The sequence below is a fragment of the Vulpes lagopus genome, chromosome 5, assembly GCF_018345385.1.
Source record: "Vulpes lagopus strain Blue_001 chromosome 5, ASM1834538v1, whole genome shotgun sequence".
In the NCBI taxonomy this organism is placed as follows: domain Eukaryota; kingdom Metazoa; phylum Chordata; class Mammalia; order Carnivora; family Canidae; genus Vulpes; species Vulpes lagopus.
This window is the reverse complement of record NC_054828.1, coordinates 105036925-105064275: the sequence shown is the minus strand read 5'-3', so window position 1 is coordinate 105064275 and position 27351 is coordinate 105036925. Positions and strand designations below refer to the sequence as shown.

At 40.4% G+C, this 27351-nt stretch overlaps 1 protein-coding gene across 2 annotated transcripts in view; it reads left to right on the top strand.

Annotated features, from left to right (window-relative positions):
* Positions 1 to 27351, top strand: part of CRIM1 (cysteine rich transmembrane BMP regulator 1) — a 191280-nt gene that overhangs the window by 26105 nt on the left and 137824 nt on the right. For both annotated transcript variants that reach the window (XM_041755162.1, XM_041755161.1), the window contains exon 2: positions 18975 to 19148. In XM_041755162.1, the coding sequence (XP_041611096.1) occupies positions 18975 to 19148 (174 nt within the window). The remainder of the gene's footprint in view (positions 1 to 18974; positions 19149 to 27351) is intronic.

Here is a 27351-nt window from a genome sequence, read left to right as displayed (position 1 = left end):
CCAGAGCTTCATGCCAGGGGTAAATAAATGCTGGATGGATTTGTTTATAGTGGCTTCACACTTTTACCCTTCAGAGTTGGTGCTTCCAAGGGATGACTCTCAGTGTTTCTATCTAGTGGGTGTCTTGAAAGTCTCTCCTAGTCATAGTCCAAACCGTAGCCACCCCTTTCCTTTCCTTTCTGAATTTGTAGTCAAATAACTACATTCCTGATCTGCCATGAGACTTGATTTTTAAAGACCTAACACGTGCATCTTGGAGAAAAGCAGTTAAGTAAATGCTAACTGCATATAGCATTGGGGCTGGAGTTGTGGGAGGTAGTGGTTGGTGGCTCTGTCTGTGCATCATTAGCTCTAGTGCACAGCAAGAGATGGGCAGACACACCCACTCTGGAGCCCCCAAGCCCCATGTCTTTTGTCCTTTTATGGGTGGTCACTGTTTCCCTATGCAAATTTTTAATCCCTTTCTCTTGTACCCACCCCTGTTGGGGAAGTCCCACTTTGAGCCACTGCCCACACTTAACCCACAGCTCTGCACATAGGTACTCTGCTGTTGGCAATTTGGGGACACTGCCCAGCCAGCCCTACCACAGCTCTCCTCATTGATACCTCTGGCCTCCTCAACCCTCTTGCTTGCTCCCCAGCTGAGCAGGCACCATGGTCTTGGGGGCATTTTACCCACCCATATGGCTAGCTTGTGTTCCTTCCATTTGCCAGGGAGCATTAGGGATGCAGTCTCAGGAAAACCTGCCCAGAGGAAATGACTTCCTTAGGAGAAACCATGTGTATCAAGAAGAGGCAATATTGTGTACTAGCAGGAGCTCAAGCTCTGAGGTCAGTTCATAGTCCATCTTAGTGACTTGACTGGTGCCTTACCCTGGCCAAGCTGCTTGACTTCCACGCATAGCTTCCATCTGTAAAATGGGAATGATAATAAATAGGATCTACCTCATTTAGGTTGTTAAGAGGCATAATTAAGTTAACTCATTGTGTACAGCATTGTACAAGTAAGTTATACACAGTAAGCACGTGCTGAATGGTAGCTGTCATTGCATCATTTTATACCTTAACATTGAACATTACGGCCTCTACAAAGCAGGTGTTCATTAAATATTTTGTTGCTTAAATATTCTGAAGGTGGAGAGAAAATTATTTCTCCCCCATAAAATAAAAGTAATATTTGGTTACAATAAAATATTGTCCACATGAAGATACGTACCCTCCTGGCTGGGCAGGGTAGTAGGATGTTCCAAATTAAATATCGGTAACAGTGTGCCATGATCTGTTAATCAGACCTAACATACCCAGTCTGTCAGAAGTTTGATTAATGTTTACTGCCTCCCGAGATAATTTTGTAAGGACAAAACAACTTAATAGTGAATTCATTTCCAGTAAGCATTGTTACTGGAACAAATATACAAACATATTTGATGGCTATATTAAAACAGTCTCTGTCCTTTATGGGTTCACTCTGTTCTAACTTTTGTTTGCTTTTAAGGTGAATGATGAGTAAAAAGATACTAATTGAATAGGTTCCTGCTTTTTTTGTAGACGACTTGGTGCCTACCATGGTGCCAACAAAAAAGTAACTGTTCATTAAATAGTATTTTAAGTTAATTAGTAAATTGATGGTGCATTTTTCTTTACATTATATCACATCGATGGCTTGAAGGTACCTGTGAGGAGGTCTTGTTTATGATTTTCCCCCAGGCAGGTGCCCTCAGATGATGGTCTCTTGCTGTTAGGTGATACAGTATTGAATTTGAGGGCTGCTCTCAGAGTTACTGCTCATCTACTATGAGAGGAACAAATAGTGTTTGTGGGGTCTAGGTAGGTGGTAGAGGAAGAAGCACCACCACTCATCTTCAATGAGATATCTGAGCCATATCTGGGTTGAAAATCAGAGCTCTAACAGGAAGAGGTAAGTCATTGTTTTCTAAGTTAAAAAAGTTTAAAAGTTTATGCTGATACTATTTCACGTGGCAAAGGACTAAAGGAGATAGATGTTTGTGTTCTCCTGGTAAGGACTGTGATCCTAAGACCCAGACACTGGAGATTACAATTTGGAAAAGATGGTTTTAAAAAAGTGATTGTGTCCACAAAGGTGACAAGAACATGAACCCAAAGTCCTTTGTCAGTGGTTTGTAAGTGCTTCTTTTCATTCTAAAAATATTTATTGATTCGAAAAATGATTTATGTGACAGGATTGCAACAATAGAGTCCTTTTTCTTGATGGAGAAATTGGAAGAACTTTAACGCATATACTTACTCAAAACCGTCTGCCCTGCCTTTTTAAATGATATTTTTGTTGTCAGTTTTCATTTTAGTGATGTTTCTTTTCTTTTCTTTTTTTAGGTCTTAGTGTATTCCAGGATTTTTTTCTTTGTATCATTAAGGTTCTCCCTTGTTGCCTAACTTTAAGGAAATAAATTTATTATTTCAATGCAAATAAATGCTGTATGTTTCTTACGTGGCAAGACGATTTCACAAGTGGTTTGAAGGAGTCATTGTTTTATAAAAAGGATAGAAGAGTGTAGGACTGCCTTTCCTCTTTCTCACATCTTTCTCACTGAAATTGAAATAGCCCATTTTGAAATCTGACCTTCGTAACAGAAGAGTACTCTTTATGGGCCATTGGACTGTATCTGCTCTAGGTGCACATCGTCCTCACATGCAGAATCAGCCCTGACAGAGGAACTGTCTGTTGGCAGTACTGGGGAGCACCACATGGTGGGAACATGTGCATTTTACTGAGTGGAATGCTGAACCTTTTTCTTAGGAAGGGTAGTGTGTACTTGGGATGGCAGGAGGTCATGTGTCTTGCCAGGGGGAGGGGGTCCAGATTGCAGTTAGTTCCAGATGATTCACCACATAGAAGGCATATTCTCTCACTCATGTTTGGATCTTAGTAAATAAAAGGAGTATTCTGTGTTGAATCCTGGTTTGACAGGAAGGAGGTGGTAGTTGATCAGGGATTCTGTTTCGTTTGTTTTCAATGAAAGGGATTACTTAGACTGATATGACTCTACATCTGGATACCTTATTGTAGGATCGTTTTTATCTTTTATACAGAAATAATCTTTGCTGTTGTCAGACCTTACTCATAGGGACTGATTAAAAACAATTGTTGGTTTTCTTTTATAAAAGGGGGAAAGATAGATATTTAGTTGAAGTACAGTTGGTGGATTTGACCACTCAAGGGTGTTTTCTCTGTGGAGTGTCTTATAGAGGTAGAACCTGGCTGACAGATGCTTCTTATGACTTTGTTTGACACATGAATGGCACCCCTAAGTGGGTTCCTCTTCATTTATCCCCTCTCCCCAGTCTCCCTAGCATCATTTCTATTTTCCTTCCCTCTCTAATTCTATTCCCATCAGTTAATCAGGTGACTGATGAGCAAGCTGACCCCTGTCTTAAGGATGGCAGAATCCAGTCTGGCCATGGGCCCTCACTGCCCATCCTCCAGGAGAGGACAGTCACCTTGACTGTCTTGGGAGGGAGTAGGAGGTCCTGATCCCAGACTGAAGTTGGCATATTGACACACTTCTGCATACACAATGACCAGTTGGGCCCCAACTCCTCAGTCCTGTCCAGCCTCCCCAGTTGGGTTCCAGTGGACTGGAACTTCTGTTTGAGGAGTTCCACAGTGGGCTCTGTGTCGTGGTGTCACCAGCTTCCCTCCTTGAGTCCAGGTGGTAAGTCCCATCATGCTGCGGTCCTCAGCTCCAGAGGGTGACCTTGAAGGGACATACATGGTGGAACCTGATTTCATGAGCCTTGGGGCTCTGCAAGCAGAACAAGTTGGGAAGCCCGCGAGAGGCCAGAGCCTGAGGGTTTGAGCCCAGACCTCCACAAAGTTAAAACAGAAGGACACAGAGATCATGAGAAAGGCACCGAGAGAGTCTGAGAGACACTGAGTCAGAGGCAAAGGAATCTGATTTTGCAAGAAGACAGTTTTGCTCTGGGAGGTTAAAGAAGCTTGGTTGCCTTCTAAGTGAAAGTAGCATCCTATTTGCTAGTCAGAATTACCTCAGGCTATGAGAATGAAGGAGGTTAGAGAACTGTTGCTACACCAGGAATCAGAGAATTATGGAGTTGGAGGGGTCCTCAGAAAAGTGTCTCGAGGCCAGCCTGCTCGTTTTAGATTGAGGAACCGAGGCCCATAAAAACCATTGTGTTCTCTTATGCTTTTTACAGTTTCTAGTATGCCTGCAGTGACAGCTTCTTTTGAATCTCAAGAGATTGAGTGGCTGCTTCTTGGCTGTTCTGGAGGGACCTCTTGGGGCCCCTGTTGCCCTCGCTGCCCCCTGACCTTGGTCCCCAAGTAGTGGGCGCAGCAGGCTGAATCCTCCTCTGCTGAACTTTTCCCTCCCTGCTTGCCTTGCCCCACTTCCACCCCCCATGAAGGAATCCAGAATCCTCCTTGCATGTGAAGCCACTGGAATGTAGCACTCTGACCCCTGGCATTGAGTGTCCTGGATGGACCTGGCTTGGGAAACAGGAAGGACTCGGGAGGGAGGGGGGTGGTGAGGGAAGAGTGCCTCGTGGCCTTGGGGTGGGACGGAGGGAAAGGAAGTGCTGGGAAGTGTGACCTCCCCAAGGACGCCCAGCTGACTCTCACAATGTGGGCCACCAGGCGGGGGTGGGGTGGTGGGCATTGGGCTGGCAAACTGAACAGGCAGGTTTCCTCAGGCCAGGCCCATAGGTAGGGCCTCTGGCAGTGCTGGGCCCCAGGAGGTGAGCTGCCAGGGGAATTGGGGTGAAGATGAAAGGATTTGAGGGTAAGAAGGGAGGAGCAGACCAGAATGCGGAGGAAACCATTGTAACAGGACGTGATGAAGGTGAAGGTGGTGGATGGAAAGAAGGAATGTCCAGCCACTACAGACTGAGTGTGTGTCCCACTTTAGAAACCACTTTAGCAGGTGAGAAAGACTCTGTTAAAGAAGCTTCCATGCTACTTTGAGACTGGGCTTTTTTAACATGCTTACCCCTGGCAAGGCAGGGATAGTAGAGAGGGTGACTGCACATTCAGGTGTGAGGCCAGTTGACACTTAGCTGTCCCTTTCTGTCCTCGGTCAGTGAGGGCACCTTGCCCATCCTCAGACGGTTACCAGCCAGTTATCTTCCTTGAAGAGATTTTTGAAAAAACTGAGTCTCAGCCTCAGGTGACATCTCCACCAGCTCTTTGCCCATTCCAGGATAAGGGAACCTTCCTTCTCTCTCTGCTCCTTCCCAATTAAAACCTGCTGCAGAACCAGGGTGCAGAGCAAGGGATTGGGACTCACCTCATGGGGCCCTTTAGGAGCCAGAGCAGATCATGCCATAGCCATGCTACATGTGAGGTGCATCAGAATGGCAAACCAGCTATTTATTGAGGGTGTTTAAAATTAAATTCTGTGCTTATGGAAATGGAATAGGAACTACAGGTGGCAGAGTGTTTCTGAAACACTGTTCTAAGAGGAGAGAAATCACAACTGCTACCATTGGGTTTCCTTTCCTTCTGGAATCTCTTGGTGGTGAGTCAGTTGAGTCTTCCCTTGCCTAGGGTTGTCTTGAACATTTAATGTTCATGGTCATGCCACTTCCTGTCTGAAGTGAGGATGCTAGTCTCCTTTCCTCTTTTCTCAAATGACATGGTATAGAGCCCTAGGAATAGTGGACCTGGTGCTGAGGAAAAATGTCTTGGTTATTTGACTCATTCATTGGGCCTGTAAACCAGGGTATGTGACACCCCTTCCTCTACCCAAATAATACCAAAAGCCACCAGGTGAGGTCCAGTAGGATACTGTAAGAAGGTAGGCAGGTCAGGCACTCAAAAAGTCCACCCTGAGAGCCTACTAATTTTCCCTAAATTTGGATGTTTAAAACAACTGAATTATTAAAGGATACATTAAACGCTTATATGTAAGTTTAAAGCTACTTAGCTCTGTATACTCTAACCCTTTGAAAACTGATGATTCTTATTGTTAGTTAAATAGGGTACGAATTTCATCACAGCATCCTTTGGGGATTGTCTGTGTTTGGCATTTCCTTTTATATTCTCCATTAGCTCTTTAAACATATATTGAAGTTAGTAGGCAATAGTTTTTAACCTTTCAGGTAGGAGTTAAGGTATATGTATTTCCACAGACAGCTCATTTGAGCAGTTTTTCATGATTTACACTGTGAAGCCTAAGTAGAATAACATTGCAGAATCATGATCCACCTGCCATGTTGCGTATGGGAATACGCTGTGGCATGTAGAAAAAGGACATGGCTTTTATTTATGTTTCCTTTTGGAAGCAGATAATTCTGTATGTATGTGTTTATGCATGCATGTGCTTTACTTGAAAATTTAGAAACATATCAACTTTTTTCTTTAGCTTTGACACTGCAATGTTTTAAAAGACCCAAAAGGTACTTGCTCCCTAAGTCCCTAGTAGGTATGAATTACTGTTCAGTCGGGGTTTTTTTGTACCTCAGACATTCCAGAAAGATATTAAATATAAATGTTACAGATGAATGCATAAGTGTTGGCAAACTTAAGCAAACTGTAATCTTAGATATCCAAAGAATATCTTTAAAGCTGCTGCTTTCTTCTTCCACATGAGATTGTTAGTAGAGAACATCCCTTCATATCCGTCACTTACTCTAGTTTACCATTCAGCAAGTGGGGATTGGGGCCCATTGTTTGCCTACCACTCATCTCAGCAGGGAGTGATTGTAGAAATGAGGAAGGCACAGTTTCTGCCTCTAGGAAGCTCAGAATCTAGCTGTCAGCAAACAGCCACAGTGCCTTGGGATAAGTGAAGGGTTTGTAGGTGGGAGAAAAAACAAGTAAACGTTGAGGAGAACATGTTAATTGGTCACAGTAAGATAATTGCAGGTTTCCAGGTGAATGGGGAAAGAAGGATGGTGCCTTCTCAGAGGAAATAGAATCAGCAAAGGCCCACCAAAGTGAAAGTACGTGGTCTACTAAGAGAATTGAACTAATTCATATTTGTGGAGGATCTACTGTGTGGTAAGTCCAGCTCCAGATGCAGAAGATAGAGATGTGAACAAGAAAGATCCCTCCCAGCCTGGAGCTTTTGATATAGGGAGACAACATGAACAAAATTAGTCATAAAACTTGTATGATGCCAAAAGAAGATAAGTGCTGTGCAGAAAAACAAGGCAGAGAAAGAGAACAGGGACTGTGTGACACATTTGGTTTGCAGTTTTAAATAGAGTGGTCACGGAAAGTCTCGCCGAGAAATGGGGTGTGATCAGAGACCTGAGCAAGTGTCTACAGGGGGTGTGGGGGAGAGTGTTTCAGGTGAAAGGGACATTAGTGCCCAGGCCTAAGGCTTTTTTGGACTGGAAAGGGAAGAAGTGCTGTCTGTGCAGTGGAAGTAACCTAGAGGTTAGCTGGGGCCAGACATAGGTCTGGTTTATCAATAAAAGGGTTCGACTTGAGGCTGTGGGCACGTGGGAGCCAGTAAAGATTTTTGGATAGTGTTGGGCACCTGGGTGGCTCAGTTGGTTAAGTGTCTGCCTTTGGCTCAGGCCATGATCCCAGGGTCCTGGGATGGAGCCCCACATCAGGCTCCCTGCTCAGCTGCGGTGTCTGTTTATCTCTCTGCCCCTCTCCCAGCTCATTATCTCTCTCTCTCTCTAATAAAATCTTAAAAGATTTTTGGATAGTGTTAATAATCATTACTATTGTCATCACTGAGATTCCCAGACCCAAGTACCCAATGTCTCAGAGCTTGGTGTCTATTAGGCATAGGGGTCCAATTACTATACCAAGGAAACTCTAGTTTTATGAGAAATGTGCAAATATATTTTCAAACACATTCTTACAGGTTCTTCATCTTTTTGTGGTCTTGTTATGTTTACTCATATGGTCTATTTCACATGAATCTTAGGGATTAAATCATTGCTCTGTAAAATCATTTTAACTCCCAAAATATTAATGTTCATTTCCTGACCTATCCTGAGGTGAGAGTCCTGCTTTTCATTGTCCCCTAATCTACATTTGCTTTTAGGTAGAGTGTTCTAGGATGGATTTCAAGGAATTGATGCATTTAAAAATCAGTATATCAGATAGGCCCTATGTTGGTGAGGTTTCTTAGAGGCCACAGTTGTCTCTCTGATTTTCATTTCTAATTTATCGCATTACTTCCCACATACAAATATGATAGCAGTGTGGATTCTGATGATATTCTAAGAAAAAAAAAAGTCTAGACATATACATCAGTCTTTCATGTGTGATGAAACCAGGTAACAGTAGGATATTGTAAACCATGCACATAAAACAGTGTTCGTTGAATATTACTGACAAATTGTGCTTTGTTTCCATAACCAGGTAGCAGGAGATTCATGGCATGTGTAGTAATAAACAAGATCAAATATAAAGATAAACTTGCTTCATTGAAGGAACTTAAAGGTTTGGGAGTTTTAGGCACAGTATTTAGGAATGATATTTCCTTGATGAACGATTCTAGAGTTAGTGGTAAGGATGAGAAAAAAAAAATCATTGGAATTAATCTTGATCATTCTTTTGCTTCTTACCATCTTCCACTTGGTTTACTTTCAAGAATTCAGATAAATTATTAAGGTAAAGTTCACAGCAGTGCTCAAGTTGATTTATAAAAACATTCCTTACAGGGTGATTGTTAACTGATTCCACAAAATTATTATCCTGAAAAGATTCCTTAATGCTACTTACAGATCATTACACCTTTTAAAAATCATCATTTGCACCTCAAGAGTGTTGCTAGCTAGCTAGCTATTTATTTATTTATTTATTTATTTATTTATTTATTTATTTATTTTAAGTATTTTACTAAATTACTTTTTTTTAAAAGATTTTATTTATTTATTCATAGGCACACACACACAGAGAGAGGCAGAGACACAGGTAGAAGGAGAAGCAGGCTCCACACAGGGAGCCCGATGTGGGATTCGATCCCGGGTCTCCAGGATCACACCCCAAGCTGCAGGCTGCGCCAAACCGCTGCGCCACCGGGGCTGCCCAGTGTTGCTATTTATGAAGGCATTGTTGGCTTAACAAAGAAACCCTTGTTTCTGGGATGATGGTGTAGTTGAGATGATGTTTATGTCACTGAGTTTTCTATTTTGATGTTTCCAAGGGTCTTCTTGCAACTCCACTCCTTTGGGCTTGGAAGGTGTCGTCGTGAGGCCTCTGCCCCTTGGATAATGACACCAACTGTGGGTCTCTAGGCCATATTCACTGGAGATGGGCTTCACCAGAGTAACATGGGAAAAGTAGGAGTGTTCCTCCTTCCGTTTCCCTGATGCTCAGGTCCTCTGAACTCACTCAAACTTGAAATTTTGCCCAACCCTTTGAGCACCTTACTTTCTTGTTCCTTTAATTCCTCTTCTCATGGGCTTGATGATAGTCTCTGCAGAATTCAGGTTTAGGTTGCTGAGCTTCTGTCCTTAGCTAAATGTGTTTGTGAGAATTAAGCGCCTCGTCTAGTTCTTGGCATGTAAAAATGTGACTCAATAAATATTAGTTGTTATCAGATTCATTTCTGGGGTGTCTGTGTGTGTGGGGGGTGAAATGTGCTTTGTTACCTGTGCTAACTGTTCATCTAGTATAATGAAAAATTTATATCCTTTAAAATGCTTATTTTCAGAATGCCATGTTCATTTTGTTCTTGTTTGAAATTCTGGTCACATTTCTTCTTTTCATTCTAGTGGTTCACACTTTTGGATGAGTGCAATCAAGAAAAAAAGGCCTTCCCATATCTAGTCTTCTCTTTTGCTTTCGGTCATTTGACTAACAGATTTTAGGTTAGAGCATACATTAATATTTATAAAATGGGACCGTGCATTATTCATATCCACAAGTACCTTTCTGGCAAGAAGCATTAATTTGTGTCACATTATCTCATTATGGTCATGATAGACGAAAGTAGTAGAAAGGGAAATAATAGACTTTATTTACTTAACATAGTTGAGGTATATTCATTCATTTAACATGTCATAAATATTTATTGATATGTGGAAGTTTTGGTTGATAATGTTGAGGTTAAAAGAAAATTTGAAGTAGTATTAATACTTTATAAGTAGGAAGATTAGCATCCAAAGATGTTTCTTTCTCCCCTTACCGCCAAACTGACTTTCCAAAAAAAAAATTGGCACTGAAAGATTCAGATTGCTCTGTCCTCTAACCCATTCCCATTCATTCCATCTGCATGCACTTACTTTGTTAAGCTAATATTTGCCAAGTCCTAAAGTCACCCAGTGATAAAAAGAAGAGTAAAACTAGATCTTTAGCTTCAAAGAACCCACTTTCTGGTGGAGGAGATTAGATGAGCAATCTCATGGTACTGCCATAAGTGAAATAATTTTAATAGGTATACAATAGAAGGTCCCACAGGGGAAAAATGCTTCATTCAGTCCCTATGGAGTGGATGATACCTGCAGAAAGCGTTAATAACTGAATAGAAACTTTCAAAGCAAGTAAGCTTTCTAGGCGGAGAGAACAGTTTGTGCCCAACCGGGGAGTCAGGAAGCAGCTTGGGTCATTCAGGGAGCACGGGAGCACGTAGTCATGAAGTATGGTGAGTATTGTGAAGTGGGGAGAAATGGAAGAGGTGAGGTTGAAGAAGTGGATTGGAATCAAATCTAGATAGACTTTGTCTTCCATGCCCAGGAGTTGGCTGGCCAGATGTTGGACTTTATTTTGGAGACCTTGCTTCCCAGCTCCATATCCTTAAGAAGTTCAATAGGGCTATTCTTAGAACATCCCACTGTGCTTTTAATCCTCATGCACCTCTGTAGGAAAGCAGAACACTGTGCACCAGGTACCTAAGAGATGGCTCATCCCGGGCTTTAATCCTCGAGGGCTTTTTGAGTATCTAGGCAAAGGAAGGAAATGGGACACAGGCCTTCCACAAGATACTGTTTTCCCTTGGCCAAGGTGTATTAATTATTAAGCAGCAGTTCATTTGATAACTGAAAACCAGTATTCTTTGAAGCTGGTGAAACATGGAATTACATATTTTAACAGACATTCAAGCTCGGAGGAGACTGTATTACTCCATAATGACATGCGCCTGAACAGAAGGCCAGTTCAGCGCTGTCCAGACATGGGCCAGGTGAGCAGGCCTGAGATTTTCCTTAATAAATATTGGGATCTAGGCCCAAAGTAGGGGAAATGTAACGGAGTTAAGTTTCTCACCAGAGAGTACAAAATAATTGTAGCTCGGGAAACGTTTCTATGAACAAACCTTCATGATTTAAAAAAAGTTTCCAAAATGTAATCATTTAACATCTGATTTTGAGTGACTTCCTGGTAAACCACCAAAGAGAAACTGATTGAAAAAATATATATTTATAGGGGCACCTGGGTGGCTCAGTCAGTTAAGTGACTGCCTTCGGCTCAGGTCATGATGCTGGGGTCCTGGGATTGAGTCCCACAGGGAGCCTGCCTCTCCCTCTGCCCCTCCCCCCGTTCATGCATGTGTGCTTTCTCTCTCTTTCTAATGAATAAATATAAAAAAAAATCTTTAAATAAAAAGATTATTTCTGTGTCACAGTATCTGAATGAGTTGACATTCAGGACTGTTTATCATAAGCCATTTATGAGATGTCTTAGTAATCTTTTTGAAGAGCCAGTTTTTAATTTTGTTCATCACCTCTGTTGCTTTTATCTCTGTTACATTGATTTCCCTCATACGTTTATGATTTCTACCCTTCTTGTTTCTTTGGACTTACTCTCTTGCTTTTTTTCTAATTTCTTCAGTTGAATGCTCTGCTCATTTTTTTTTTTTTACCTCATTTCCTGTGAAATTTCCCTTTAAACTCTGCCTTCCCTGTTTCCCAGCAATGTTGACATATTTCTATTGTTCTTCATTTTTAAGTATTTGGTTAATTTACCTGTAATCTCCTCTCCTTTAAAAAAAAAAAAACCTTTTTATCATAGAAATTTCTAAGTCTATATAGAGGTAGAGACAATTGTGATATGACATTGAACCTCTACAGTTATAAATAAATTCATGGCCAGTCCTGTTTTAATATATTGAGACGTCACCTAGTAAATCTTCTAGGACTGAGATATTAGAAAAGCCCTGCAAGGGGATCTTTGTTATAGTAAAAGCACCCTTGGCTTGTCTTCTGTGCATAGTGACTATTTTCCAAACCTCAGACCAGTCCAATACATGAGAAACTGTTTTAAATTTAAATTGTGACCACTATAAGCATTTGATTCTCTGACACTGTTCCCAATAAATTATTAGCATTGAACAGTGTCAACCAAGATGGTAGAATCAAGGAAACATGAGTATGAAGTCTAAAGGGACCTCAGGAATTGTCCATTACTCCTCCTTTCAAGTAATGAGAAAAATTGAAGCCTTGAGGGCTTAAATGGCTTGTTTGAGGTTGCTCTCCTCCTCTTCTTGTTTCATGAATTCCTTGCTTCTAGAGACATTTCTTGCCTTCTCTTAAGCTCCTCTCTGTTCCTCTTAGCTTCCTTCTATCAAAAAGGAAATTAGTATTATTTTATTCATACATTTAGTATGATTTTGGTTAAAAGGGCAGAAAATCGTACTGTGAACTCCTGCTTCCTAGCATCTTGAATTCTTAGTACCTTGCTCAGTTCTTGATGTGTAATAGATACAACTATCTGGTTGAGGAACAGATGATTGGAAGGAAGGGAGGGAGGGAGAAAGGAAGGTTGATTGGTTTGTTGGATGGTTGGATGAATCTGCATTCTGTAGCTCATCTCTGGATGAGACCTCTTCTGGACCTCTTCTGTTAGATGTATTGCTAAGGTGTCTGACAAAAATTACAGCAGCAGAACATATGCATCATAAATTGATTTAGTGGGGGATCCCTGGTGGCTCAGCAGTTTGGCGCCTGCCTTTGGCCCAGGGCGCGATCCTGGAGTCCCGGGATCGAGTCCCACGTTGGGCTCCCTGCATGGAGCCTGCTTCTCCCTCTTCCTGTGTCTCTGCCTCTCTCTCTCTCTCTCATGAATAAATAAATAAAATCTTTAAAAAAATAAATTGATTTAGTGAATTGGATCAGTCCCATTTGTTTTACAGAGAATTCCCCATTTGGACATAATATGAATCAGTGGTCATGTTTGTTTCAGAGATTTGCATCAGTTTAAGAAGTTAGTCTTCAAAAAATAGTTGTGAACATATTTTAGTATTCCCATTGTTTTCAATCCAGGCTTTGTCCACTCTGGTTTACAGTTACATATGCTTCACATAGTTTCATTTTGTGGAAATGCCTGTAAAAGAGATTTTTGTAACATGAATCATTTCTACTGATAACCATAATTTTGCCCTTCCTGCTCTGCACTGATTACGGCACCAGGAAGAGAGGGAGAGGGAAGCACTGGCTTTTGGAACATCCGCCTTAAGCTTGAAGCAGAGAGAATGAACGAATGAACGCTCACAGCATTAGATTCCTCCTTGAGCAGAACTGAATGCCTGATAACAGCCAGCCAGGAGCTGGGGGAGTTAAGAGCAGCAATTTTACATTACACTGGAGTTTCTAGGCTGGCATAGAAAGAGATGCCAGTATTAGCTATTTGCATCTTACTGTAGCCACAGGGATATGTGAACAGCTGGAGAATTAATTTGATATATATTCCCAGAAGCTTCTCCTCTGCCAACAGAATTCCATTACTGTGAGCTTCTGAGTGTGTGCTGTGAATTTGTTTCTTGCCTTTTAATATCTGCTATAGCATATTTCTGGTAAGTGGATTGCCACATAATGGGATGTAGCTATATCTTGGTTTGGAGTAAACTCCATTAACCTAGGCTGATATAGGGTAGAAAAGGTAAGCCTTTGAGTATACAAATGCTGTGCCTTCAGGAAGTCAGAGATTTTAGATGAACACATAGCAATGTGTCCAGTAAGTGCAGTCACACCTGAAACATTTTATTCCATATTAGTGGAATTTCAGACACCAGCACGCAGATGGAAAGATATTTTGAAGGGCAGAGAGGTGGAATCCAGGATTAGTCAGGCCAGGGTTGCCATGGCTGGTTCCTGGAGCTGCTGCTTCCCACATCTGGGGTCACATGTCTCCATACCTCTTGTGAAACCTCTTTCCCAGTGCTTTCTTTCCTCCCCTCAGGATTAAAACTCCTAACCAGCCCTCACATTTAAAATCTTTTATGTCAAATGCAGAATGAAGGCATTTCAGGCATCATTGAGAATACTGGGAGATGCTTTGTGAAACAGAAAGAACCAATCCAGGATAAGACTGAATATGGCTGTTGGAAGGACAGGTGTTTTTGCTTTGGCACCACATGTGTGCTCTTAAAACAAAAACCAACCTTCTGCAAAATCATTTACTAGGCTAAAAATGAAAGAGGTGTTGGGGAAAGATAGGATTAGGGGTAGGTCGCTCAAAACCTGTGGAACTGTATACAGAAAAGTTAAGTCTGGACAGTAAGAATCCAAATAAAAACACTGACACAGGTAAGCGCCCCACAGCATTTGCATCTGACACCTGTTAAGCCACCTATAGCATAGCATAGCACAGCCCATCCTCTGCAGCCCTACTTCCAAGCTCCTATTGCTTCCTTCAGGGCATGGAACCTTGAAGACATTCACTTGTAATGAAGACCAGGTTCATCAGAATTAAATCTAAGATCCAAGAGTAGTTTCTTCCTCATGATACTTAAATACAGGGGGAAATATCTGTAGTTTTTTTCATTTGCATTTGCAACCTCCCTGGGTAGTTAAATGTCCTGGAAAGTACAGCCAGTAGAACAGTCATTTCTCACACTGAAGGAAGGAATTTAAGATTATAAGCCTTTTCTTACGGTGTTCGTTATTGCTGAGACTTTTCCTTTCATTGTGAGAGAACTTACTCTTGATATTTTCATAACACTAATGTGCTGAGAAAAATCTTGTATGAATCAACACAACTTTTGCATCTTACTGACTTCATTTTCCCTTTTCCTGATAATACATTGGCTGAAGCCCACTAAAGACGCATGTCTGTTTATAGGGTAACCATTAGGAGAAGAGATACCCAGTATCCTTTGTTATTTCTCAGACTTGAATCCTATGTTGCCTTGACCCAGGTGTATCAGCAAGACATGCTCTTTAGAATGGCAACCCCAGGGGGACCCAAGACCAGGGAGTAGACAAGGTCCAGACTATTTTCATAGCAATGTTAAAATGTTACTTTTATTCTGTGTGTCAACATTTGCCCAGTGGTACAAAGGCAGTGGTGGTCACACAACTGGCATCTTAACGTGAATAGAGGCAGTGGCACCAACTAGTGCTAGTCATTGCCTTTGTCTCACCACTTTTTATATTACACATTTTATTACCATTCTGGGGGATGAAAGGGGAAGTATGTGTGAAATAATTATATTGCATACTGAAGTACTGTGGTTGAGATATCTTCTAAGCATCCGAGTGGAGATGTCAGGTTAGTAGTTATATATAACTGTCTCTTCACTATAATACTTAACATATTTGGACCTATTTGAACATATGTGAATTTTAATTCATACATTAAATTATTAGATTTCTCTCATATTTAGAGAAACAAAGTTAACATGCTGATTTGATATCTTGCAGAAGTTACAAACTTAAAAATACATTTGCAGGGGCACCTGGGTGGCTAAGTGGTTGAGCATCTGCCTTTGGCTCAGGTCATGATCCCAGGGTCCTGGGATCGACTTCTGCATCAGGCTCCTCACAGGGAACCTGCTTCTCCCTCTGCCTATGTCTCTGCCTCTCTCTGTGTCTCTCATAAATAAATATAGAAAACCTTTAAAAAAATACATTTGCAGGGGTATCTCAATTGTCATTTCAGACTAGAGACTACATTTTGTCATATGGAGAGTACCAGGACAAAAGATTACTTGAAATAAATATTTAAAGTGCAGTACTCCTGTTTTTAATTCCTTCCCCACCCCTCCACCCCCCACCAGTCCAAGGAGAAATCAGGAATCAGAGAATTAGAGCTTTCATCCTTGCATTGTATATATGGATTTGCTTAAGAGAGATTTAGAAACATCAAATTTGCCAAGCACTGTCCACAGAACTGTTGTGCTCAGATTTGATTTCTATAATCAAACCTCACTAAATTTTTGCTTTGAATCCCTGTTGGTTGGCTGTCAAATTATCTTGAAGTGTAATATTCTGTAATAGAAAAACATAAAAGCATTTGTCTCAGAAGCATGTTGTACTTGATCCTATAAAGTAGTGGTTGCTAAGGGAACTATTTGCCAAGAAGAGAAACAAAGTATTGGTTAGGGTGGGGGTAGAGAATTTAAAAATTTCCCTCTCTAAAAAGAAAATAAAGGAATATAAGGCATTTTGGGGTCCAGAGTCCACTGCTTCCTAACTGGACATGGTAGCTACCATTTTTTGAGGGACAGTCAGGCTTGGCTTACCCGTACATCTTCACACACAGCCTGTGCTGCTGCCAACAGGCTTCTACTGGAAACAAAGCAGGAATCAGTAAAGAGTCAGGGAGAGCATCAACAGCAATTGCCTTTTAATTCTGATTCCACAATCAGGGAAAATGGTCTTCCGAGACAACACATGGACAGCAGCATTGACCATACCAGTAATGATATATGTGGCTAGATAGATAGCATAATACTATTATATGTAATAGTACTCTACATATAGTTAACACTATACTAGGTTTTGGGGTTTAGGGGGTTCAAAGTTGGATGAGACCTGGCTCCTGCACACAAAGACTCTACCTAGTGGAGAAGTTTGACTTACATAAAGCCATTACCATAGGGGACTAGAGATCTGTGCACATGCCTGAGGGAGCATGAAAAATAGAGCAGCTCATAGTGGAGAAGACTTCCCAAAAGAGCATTTGAACTGGGTCTTGATGGATGAATAGGCGTCATCATATGAAGACGGGAAGGAGAGGTGTTCTAGGCAGAAGAGATTCTATGAGCAAAGGTGTGGAAGCAGTTATTAAAGGTTTTAGTGAGAATCTTAGTGTGCTAGAGCACTAGGATATGTGAGGGATCGGTGAAAGAGGAGTCTGTAGAAGTACAAGCCATCTCATGAAGAACCTATTCTTCTACCATAGAAGTTTGGGCTTCCTTATTGGCAAGAGAGAACCATTGAGCAGGTTTGTGTTTTGAGGACAAGGATTCTGATGATGGCATGGGGGAAATGGGTAGTGGAGGGACAAGAGGATGGTGGCAGGGAGACAGGAGAGAGGATGCAGTCCTTCAGGAGAGGAGGAGGAGATTGTCAGGGAGTTCAAGTTCTAATGGAGTGAAAGGAGGTTTGCCATGGGAAAAAAAATCATGAGAATCCACTCAATTTGGTGATAGATCAATATAAATAATAGTAATAAAGATTTCTTCTCTGAATATGATGGGGGAAGGGAGAAATAAAGGAGAAATAGTTTTCCAGTGGATCAAATATTACTTGATTTCTTACAAGTTTTTAAGTTCCTAGGTTTGAACTAACTTTGGCTACAAATTTGGGTATAAAGTCATAAAAATTCCTTCATGACAAATTTCACTGAACAGGATTAGAAGAGTGGTACTAATAGCATGTTCAACCAATAAATGTAGAAATGGGAAATCATTTATGTGTGCCATGTATTATATATTATAGTTGGAGACTAAATTATCACCTACTTTCCCATGTTGAGTTGTTTATTATGTTCTTTTCTGGTTTTCCTATCAGGATAATTTAGTAATTTCATTGTTGTCTTGAAGGTAGGAATGTACCTTTGTGTGTTTAATGTTATTTCTAAAAACCAAATACAGGCTAAACAGGAAAACATCTTAAAACATATTGTGTTTTGTTTAAACTTCTAACCATTTTACTAAGAGCTGAGACTTTGATCAAGTTAAGTGAATCTGACCTTCTGAAATCAGAACAGAAGAGGTTTTCAAAGAATTTGTGAAGCTCTTTGTATTATGATATCTTTCTAAAGACCCCTTGACAAGAAAATTATTTATTTTAACAAGGGAGAACAGTCTTTTGTGGTAAGTTAGTGATGTCACCAGAAGTAAAATTTAGCTCTAAAAAAACTATAGCCATCTGTTTACACCGTCTTCTATGAAAACACATTAAGATGGCTTTATAACTGCTTTCGTTTGAGCAACAGGCCTAAGATATCTTAAATTCAAGAACTCTTAAGAATTCTCTCCAGATATGGTTATCAGAAACATGTTTACTATTTAACAGGTAGTATCTAGTTAAGACATGATAAAAAGTCTGATTTCCTGTAAGTGTTTCAACTATGAGGAATAGCATTAAGCATTGAGTCAGCCTATGGTTTTTTCATGCTTGTTACATTTGAGCTGGATCTCATGAAAGTAGTTTTGAATTCTACTTTGTTTCTTAATAGTCTACTACTATTAAAAAAAAAATAGTCTACTACTATTATTCCATGACCAGGATAGTGATTTGGTCTCAGCTTCTGCATACGACTTCCTCAGCTTCTTACTAAGCTGTAGCCCTCAGTTTTGTTGTCATCTCTGGCTTTGGTTTTGGGTGGTGGTGGACATTATCATCTGAACTGAAATCCATTGGAGAATCTCCACCATTGTATCCGTTCTTTTGGTGGTGTCTGAGGTTTTATGTTTATTAGCTGTCTTGATGTATTAAGTTGCAGCTGTTTTAAACCCAAAGCTAGTCTACCTAATGGACTAAAAAAAACTGTTGGTGTATTTGAATCAGATTGACAGAAGTGTCTCCTATAGTTTTATTGAAAGTAGGCAAATCCAGGAATCTTTGTTTAAAATAACGCATAAGAGAAATGGTGGGTTTTGATCATATGCATTTGTATATGTGGTTATTTAATGTCTACATGTATGGCTCTATTTCCTTTTTCTCACTTATTAGGGAGTTGGATTTCATTCATTTGTCAAATTGCAGCCAAACCACCTTTTTTTGTAAATTGGGGTGTCAATCAATATCATGTTAAACTTAACATCTTTGCACATTTTTGCTTTTAAACAGACCTTTGAATGAAGGTGCAAGCAAATATTCTGTGGTTGTTAATTGTTTTACAGATGAGAACTGGGATGATGACCAGCTGCTTGGTTTTGAACCCTGCAATGAAAATCTTGTGTCTGGCTGCAATATAATCAATGGGAAATGCGAATGTGACACCATTCGCACCTGCAACAATCCCTTTGAGTTTCCAAGGAAGGATATGTGCCTTTCAGCTTTGAAGAGGATTGAAGGTAAGTACTGATTCTCACAATTGTAAGGCCTAGCGCTGTATACTATTGAGGCAAAGACATGCTTACAGAGATTGGTAGCTTTTATGATCCCAAACAAAATGCATAAAGTTGACCAAGTACTGATGTGATGATGTGTGTGAGCATGTGCATTTGTGTTTCCTGGGGGCTGTGGAATTGGTAATGCTGTGGTCTCATGAGCAGGGTAGTTTATGCCAGCTTGCCTAGGTCACCTCTGCATTCTGGATGATTTCACAAGTGGTGTGCTTGAGATCAGCATCTGTTGTCACCAGGTCCATTCCGCTTGATTTACCATAGCATGGTGCTCCATGAGGAGAGTGCTAATTAGAAATGCAGCTCATCTGGCAAGAAAGTGTGTCTCTTTAGCAGAGATGGGAGAATTGCACAGTGATGGTTAAAGGATTCTGTTCAAAGCTAAAGCATGGCAAAACCACATAGGTGTGGATAGGTCATTGGGTGTTTTGCCTGTGGAATGAAGTCAGAAATTACATTAAAATAACAAAATTCTACTAATATGGCCTATATTTTTTGTACATTCCTGCATAAAATCTAGACAAAAGATTGGAGACTTAGAAGTATGATTCCTAGCTACAGTGATAATGAGTTGCATGTCCAGAGCTTGTATCATGGCTTGCAACCAGGATTAACAAAGAATAAGGCCCCAGACCAGCATGGTACTCCTATCTTACCTCCATGTTCCTCTTGAGGAAAAAAAAAGAGCCGAACAAGACATTCTTAAGTTTACCTGTTATCTCTAAAATGATATCATCCTAAGATGGAGAGATTAGTAACATGATTTGGAATACCAAGGATTTGTGAGATCTTCTAAGGGCAGTATGGCAGGACTCAAGTTTTTTATTAAGTTTCCAATGCATATTTAAACTGTAATAAAGAATAAGAAATTTATAGTAGCTTCTAAAATAGCTTTTCTATCATATTTACCAATTTTGCTAAATCATAAAAGAAATTATAGTAGGAAACAAGAGAAATAAAATTTTAGAAGTACAGAGCATGTTAGGTAACATTTAGTCTGGCCCTTAAATTTGAAAATTGGAAAATTGAGCTCCATGCAATTGGTCAGTAACAAGCCCAGGACTGACCATGTAAAAGTATTCTCTCAACTACATCGTGACATTGGACAACATGCTACCTGACTCAGTTTTACCATCCTGTGGCTCTTTGCTCACCCTTGTCTCTACCTGATTGCTTCCTCAAAAAGAGTATTTTGCTAATTTTAACATATAAACTTGCGGGGATATAGATGAAGTGGTCAAATATCTATTTAAATATACATATATATTTAAAATCACACGATATAAAATAATACAGTAGTTTAGATTATCTTTGCCACAAACTTGGGCTTGTTTGTTTTTGTTTTTGTTTTTTTTTTGCAAACATTTTGGATGTGTCACTGTCACCGTCTTTGTTCAGACTACCTCCTAAGTCCTTTAACACCCTGTTCCCTGGCACACTCTTCACTGCCATCTAAATTATCCGACACGCAGCAGATTTTGAATCTACGTTATCGTGAGAAGTTTTGTTCAAAACTCAGTGTCCTTCCACATAAAAGTGGGACAGTTGCATTTTTAATTAGTTAGGGGTATATTTATGATCTTTACAATGTGGAGATTAACGGCATTGGTTTTTAAAGTGATTCTAAATAGGCTGTTTACAAGACCCATCACTTCCAATTTTGAGAGCGTTCCCTCAGGAATAATTACAATAGCTGATTAAATTTCTTTACTTTTTTTTTTTAACAGATTCTGTCAGATGGCCTCTTATATAATCAAAAAGTAGAACTAGTTGATCTCATTTAAAGTTAATGTATCTTCTGCAACGAGTACTTTGTTTCCTCAAAATAAAGCACCCTGCAACATTCAAGATCTTATAAGAAGTCAGCATTAGGGGCAGCCCCAGTGGCCCAGTGGTTTAGGGCCGCCTTCAGCCCAGGGTGTGATCCTGGAGCCCCGGAATCAAGTCCCACATCGGGCTCCCTGCATGGAGCCTGCTTCTCCCTCTGCCTATGTCTCTGCCTCTCTCTCTCTGTGTCTGTCATGAATAAATTAAAAAAAAAAATCTTTTTTTTTTTTTTTAAGTCAGCATTAGGGGGTTTCCTTTTCTGAGAAACAAGTTTGAAGGAGAAAGCCCCACTTTTATCCAAATGTATATTGCATATGAAAGGATAGTGATGATCTAGAACTGTATACAATTGAGTTGTTAATAGCAGTGAGACTTGGAATGCTTGCTTGTATTGTGACCTGGAATTGCAGAGTAAGGTGGCGGGAGGAGGTAGAGTCTGAACAATTTAGAATTTGCATGGTGGTGGATTCTAGGAAGGAGGACAACGTAGATAAAAGAATGAAACATAGAAGTGAGCTTTGCATGACTTTCGTAAGACATGGGGGATACTGATATAAAAGAGCAAGGTTTCATGTTGCTAGATTAGAGGAAATAAAGATGGGGAGCAGCCTGGGACTGGATGATGGAGTGTCTTCAGCATCTCAAAGGAAGCTCCAGCCTGGTGATAGAGGAACTATCAGAAACCATTGCAGGTTTGTGAGCAGAGAGAATCAGAACCTGGTAAGTCCACGATGGGCTGATGAGGGTTGAGAGGTGATAATGGAGTGGGTTAGCAGGGGAGATACTGTGGTCTGGAGGCCCACAGAAGAGCTCTTTCAGTTATTTAGATGTGGTGCCACTAGAGACTGGACTGGGGGCTAGCAGGGAAATAGCAAGGAAGAGATGGATGCACACCATTTTGCTGAAAGAATCTGCAGTATCTCCTAACAGATAGAGGAGGGATGAGAATGCACAAAGATGATTCTGGGTTCCCCATCTGAAATAGCACAAGAATGATAGTACAAGTCACAGAGGTGAGGATGCTTTTGAGATGTTTCTGATGAAGTGGAACTGGAGAATGGGATGTTTGTTTTAGGGAGATAGTGGGTCAAGAGGGGATTTAAAAATATGAGAGATATCACGGCATGTTTGAATGATGACAAGAATGATCTAGTAAAAAGCAAGAAAGCAGTTAATGTAAGAAGGGGCATGATTGCAGGAGCAAAGTGTTTGAAGAAAGAGGAGCATCTTGCTTCTTTTTCGCAGACATAGTAAGGCAAGGTCATCAGCTGGCACAGAGGAGGTGGGAGACAAGGAGTGAAATACTGAGGAGGAGGAGGAGAAGAATGTAAACTAGACATCTCAGAGAGGGGATGAGTGCATTAACCAGGGAAGTGGATTAGGGTTGCCCACTAGTGCTGACGGCTTACTTGAGGCTGGTGGTTATACATTTGAAGGGCAGTCAGCCAACCACTTGTGTGCTTCCTCCTGCTCCAGTGCAGATGCAGTAGTAGGTGCAGAGGTGGATTTGCCCAGGGTTAGGATTTTTCCTGGTATGGCTCTGATAGAAGGAAAAGGGCCCAGAGATTGAGGGTCATGCAGGAGAGTATTGTTGCTGATAGTGTGCAACCTGTGCCAGGAAGAACAAAAGCAGTGAATGGGGATGACACAGTTCCATGCAGCAGGCACAGAGTCTCATTGCGTGTGCTTCACATGACTGAGGTTTTATTTTTTAAAGAGGAAAAGGCAGCGTGATCTGAAAGTGGCAGTGAGAACAGAGTGGACACCGCCCTACCCTCAGGTTTGTGGAGTGTGGAAAATGCAGCCATCCTTCTTGAGAGGACTTCAAGGGACAGAGGAGCCAAGGAGTACCCAGGTTTCAGTTAAAACATGGAGGTGAGGGGAGCATGATGGCTGAGGGGATTGTGGTGATGACAGACCACGAGTTCTAGAATGCACAGTAGAAGGATTTGGGAGTAAGGGTTGTGTAGGGCATGGATGATCTTTCAGAGCCTAGTGATGATAAGAATCCAGTAACGATGAGTAACCTGGTAGATGAGACGTGGTTCTTGGTGTTCTTTTGTGGGAAAACGAATAGTTCATTCTAGCTAAAGCCTTCTTTGTAGGTCCATTCTTCTTGGCAGCTTATATTGTTTAGGTGTGCGGTGTGCAGGAATAGTATTCTTGCCAGAGCATAACGAGAAAACATGGGTCTCCATTTCTATGCTTTAGGAGTAAATTCTGAGCATGAGTTCTAAACATAACCACAGCAACATTTAAAAAACGGTGTGGAAGTCATTGCAGGGCATTTCAATTTCATACTTCTAGATTTATGAAGAATACTGACAATTTCTGGGTATTAAAAAAGTTCCCGCATATTACTTACATCCATTTAAAAGGAAAGGAATTGGTCCTGGATTTTACCAAATGGTTTCTTTCCTAAAATACATGAGCACATCACCATGAAACCAGTTCATCACAAACGTAGAGGCTGTAGGACACTGGGTAACAGCCAGCCATGGTTCTGTGCAGAATGGCTTATCAGAATCCTCTGCATTTCTCCAAAGAGGAGGAAGTCTGATAAAGGGGATGACCTGTAAGGTCTTCCCACGATGATCTTAACAAAGCTTATAATTTTATGCCCCATTCTCTGTTCATCTTTGATTTGCTATATGTTGTGCTGAGCTTCACAAAAGTTAAATTGACCTACCACCAGAGGCGGGGACAAAACTAGCGAGAAATGTACCAGTCCCTAGAAGTGCCAGGTTCTCTGGAGGAGCCACTCTGAGCTAAGTAATTATAGTCAGAATGGCTACTAAGGATTTAAACAATACAGTGAATAAGGTAAACCTTCAACTGTGTATATGACTCCACGTGGTGGTCAGTAGCTTTTATTTTCTAAAAAATTACTACAGTTCAGAGTGGTCATAAAATCAAAAAGTAGTCAGAAATACAAAACTAAGTTCAGAGAAGGATGAAAAACATCCTGGAAAACATTCAAATGTTCATTCATCCAACAAATATTTATTGAGTGCCAAATATGTACTGGGCACAGATCTAGTGGATAGAAATACAGCTGTCATGGAACTGACATTCAGAAGGGGGGATGACATGAAAACACAAAAATGAACAGAAAATATTGTCTAATGTGATAGCAATGAACAACCGTAGCTAGGATGATATGAGAATTACTGGATTAGTGAGAAAATTGCTTTTACATACAGAGGTCAGGGAAGTTTTCCATGAAGGGAGAGTATTTGCATTAAAATCTGAATGTAAGCATCAAATTTAGGATGATCTGACAGATAATTCTGTTGAGAGAGAGCCACAAGTGTGAAAGTTCTAAGCTATCTTGGTGTGTTGGAGGAATAGCAAGAAAAAGAAGTCTGTGAGACTGGAATGTCATGGGGGAGGGAGAGAAAGATGGGGGTTAAATCACATAATGCCTTGTAAGTTACAGTGAAGTGAACAGATTTTGTGATGAGAACATAGGAAAGCTATTAAAGAGTTGTGAACAGGGTATTACATGATTTGTGTGGCTTAAAAAATGAATCTGGTGGAGCAGAGATTTGGGAGACCATGAAATGCAAGAATGGGAACAGAGTCTCAAGTAGGGGTTCTTTCAGTAGCTCAGGGAAGAGGTATGGTGGTTCAGACTTAAGAGCTAGAGATGAAGGGATGGGTGGATTTGAGATATAATTTGGAACTAGATTTGTTGATGGATTGCATGTTGAGGAAGAGGGAAAGAGGAATCAAGGAGTTCTCTTAGCTTTTAGGTTTTAAGCAAAGTGTGGTGCCTTTTACTAGAAGCAGGGATAGATTTAAGAAGATTCAAGAGTTTTGTTTTGGACAAATTAAATCTGACACCCAAGTAGAGCTATTTGTCACTAAAGTAATTTTTAATGTAATTAACTCAGTAACTAGCATTCAGGTTCCATGGTTAAGTATACTGAGGACCAGAAAGATATATATCCCTGAGAGGAAGTCAGCCCTTTCCACAAGGAGGTATAACTTAGTTGGAAATTCTAGAGAAAAATAAAATCAACCCAGTCCACACAGAGGAGACTAGCTGAAGAGGTATCTGTGCGGGACCCATCAAGTGTGTTCTTAATACACTTTTTAGGCATTGCTGCATCACACATCATGTGGATTACTGGAACAATATAGATTATGTGGAACTTACTCCTGTTTGGAGACACACAGTGAACATTTTGCAAAAGGAGGAAGACACTTGGGGTTTAAGAAATTTCCCCTATAGTTTAGCTAAAAGCACTTAGAGGAAATGTCAGATGGTTTATAATTTGGGGCTGTATTTATTTATTTTTCTGTACAAGATGTTTTAGAGGAAAGATAAAAAGAATTAGTGTGTGATACTTTACATCATCTTATATTGAACAGACAAATAAGATTACTCAACATTCATAAGATGGCTGAATCAAGGAAGGCTTTGTGGGGGAATTGGGAACTGAGTCCAACTCAGAAATGCATTGGGTGGCTCAACAGAAGGGAAAGGAGGACGAGTAAGAGCTGCCTTGGAGATAGAAAAGAGAGGATGGATAGAAGGGTTCAAATAGGAGGAAATTAGAGTGGTTAATGCAGTCTAGCAGTTGATTGACTTTGAAGCATGAGAAAAATTGAAGACAGCTAAATTTGAAGAGGAGAAGGTGATTGTCAAGGTAGGTGCTTGAGGGGTGCGATGGCCAGAATAGATGCTCAGGGTCAGGAAGATCAGGCTTTTTGGCAGTGTTCTTTATTAGAATGTGGACCACAAGGAGAGCAGCTTTATGGGAGGTTGGATGAAGTGGATATTGAGTTTGTTTAGTTGTGTTTGAGGTGTCTATGGAGATCAAGGTAAAGATAGAATTTAGGAGTCTGAAACTCAGAGATCTGGCTGGAGATAAGGACTGTGAGTCATCTCCTAGGGAGAGCATGCTACTGTTAATGAGTATGTAAACGGTGTGAGGAGTATGAGCATTTGTGACAGTAATGTGCATCCTGGAGGACAGATGTGGCTGGCCGTGTTAGGGTGAGATGAAAGGACCCTTGTGATAATGGTACAGGGAGAGAAAGCCTACAGACCATCACTGGCGGCCAGCTGGAAGTTAGCCTCAAAACACAAGTGTTGGTGCCTCTAATAGTGGGAGGTATGAAATGGAATATATCATTTTAATTATTAATTATTGGTGGATTGACTGATTTGTACTCCCTTATTCAAAAAAGCCTTTAAACGTGTTTGAGAGTACAGGAGCTGGTCAGACCCACACCTGAGATTAGAGCCGTCCAGGGTAGGACACTATAGACGAGTAAACAGTTGGATGGGAAAGTAAAGTAACAGCACTAGAGTTTTTGACTCTTTTGGTCCAGAAGAATCCTCTCAGAATTGTCTGGAACCTTCTGAGGCTACTGCTTTCTTTCTTCATTAATCTTCTTTCTTTTTTTATTTATTAATTCAAAAAGTACGTATGGAGCCCACTCTGTGTCACTACATCTTAGATTCTACCAGTTTGACTTTGTTTTGCATTTAACTGAGGGGCCATTTTCTAAATGACCCGAATCATAAATAGAATCATATTTTAGATATGCAATGGGAGCTTGTTTTTTATTTTTTTTAAAGATATTTTATAAATGTCTTAAATGATATTTTGAAGCATTAATCTGTTCTGTAGACTTATGTTGCATGGAATATATGTGCTTAGGCAGAAATTGAAGGTTAGAAAGAAGATGAGAGAATTTATGTAACTGGTTAGATTCCTGCATTTTTTTATCTTCTGCTGAAAACAAAAGGAAGATTGATTTTTACATGATATGGGCTGTATCTTCTGACATGAAACTAATTTTGACACAGATGACTTCTGTTTGACAGAATTTTTTTTTCAGTTTTTAAAAATCTAACAATTGCTTCAGAGCTTCAATTTTTATTCAGTATTTTCTGTGCTCTAAATTTCCTCTTTCAGTTGTACCCAAGGAATGTTAATATTATATGAGCTTATTCATTTTTAGTGTTTTACATTTCTCTTATTTTTTTTCACACAAATGTAATTGCTACATTTTATTCTTGCTCATCTTTTCTTCATTCTGCAGCCCACAGTACAACGTGTGCTGTGTGTGGCCTCATCAGATAGTCTGCCTTGTGACGCCATCTGTAATACTTGCCAGTAGACAAAAATTTAATTAGTATTTAGAAGGAAATAGGATACTGAATGCTTTTATTCACAAAACTTTTTTCTCGAGTTTTGTGCTGGAAGTAGGGATGGTGCTCACAAAAAACACTCAAGGAGATGTGATCAAATGGATATGGGCACATTATTTAACATCAGTTCTCATTTTGAAATAGTACAATAGAACT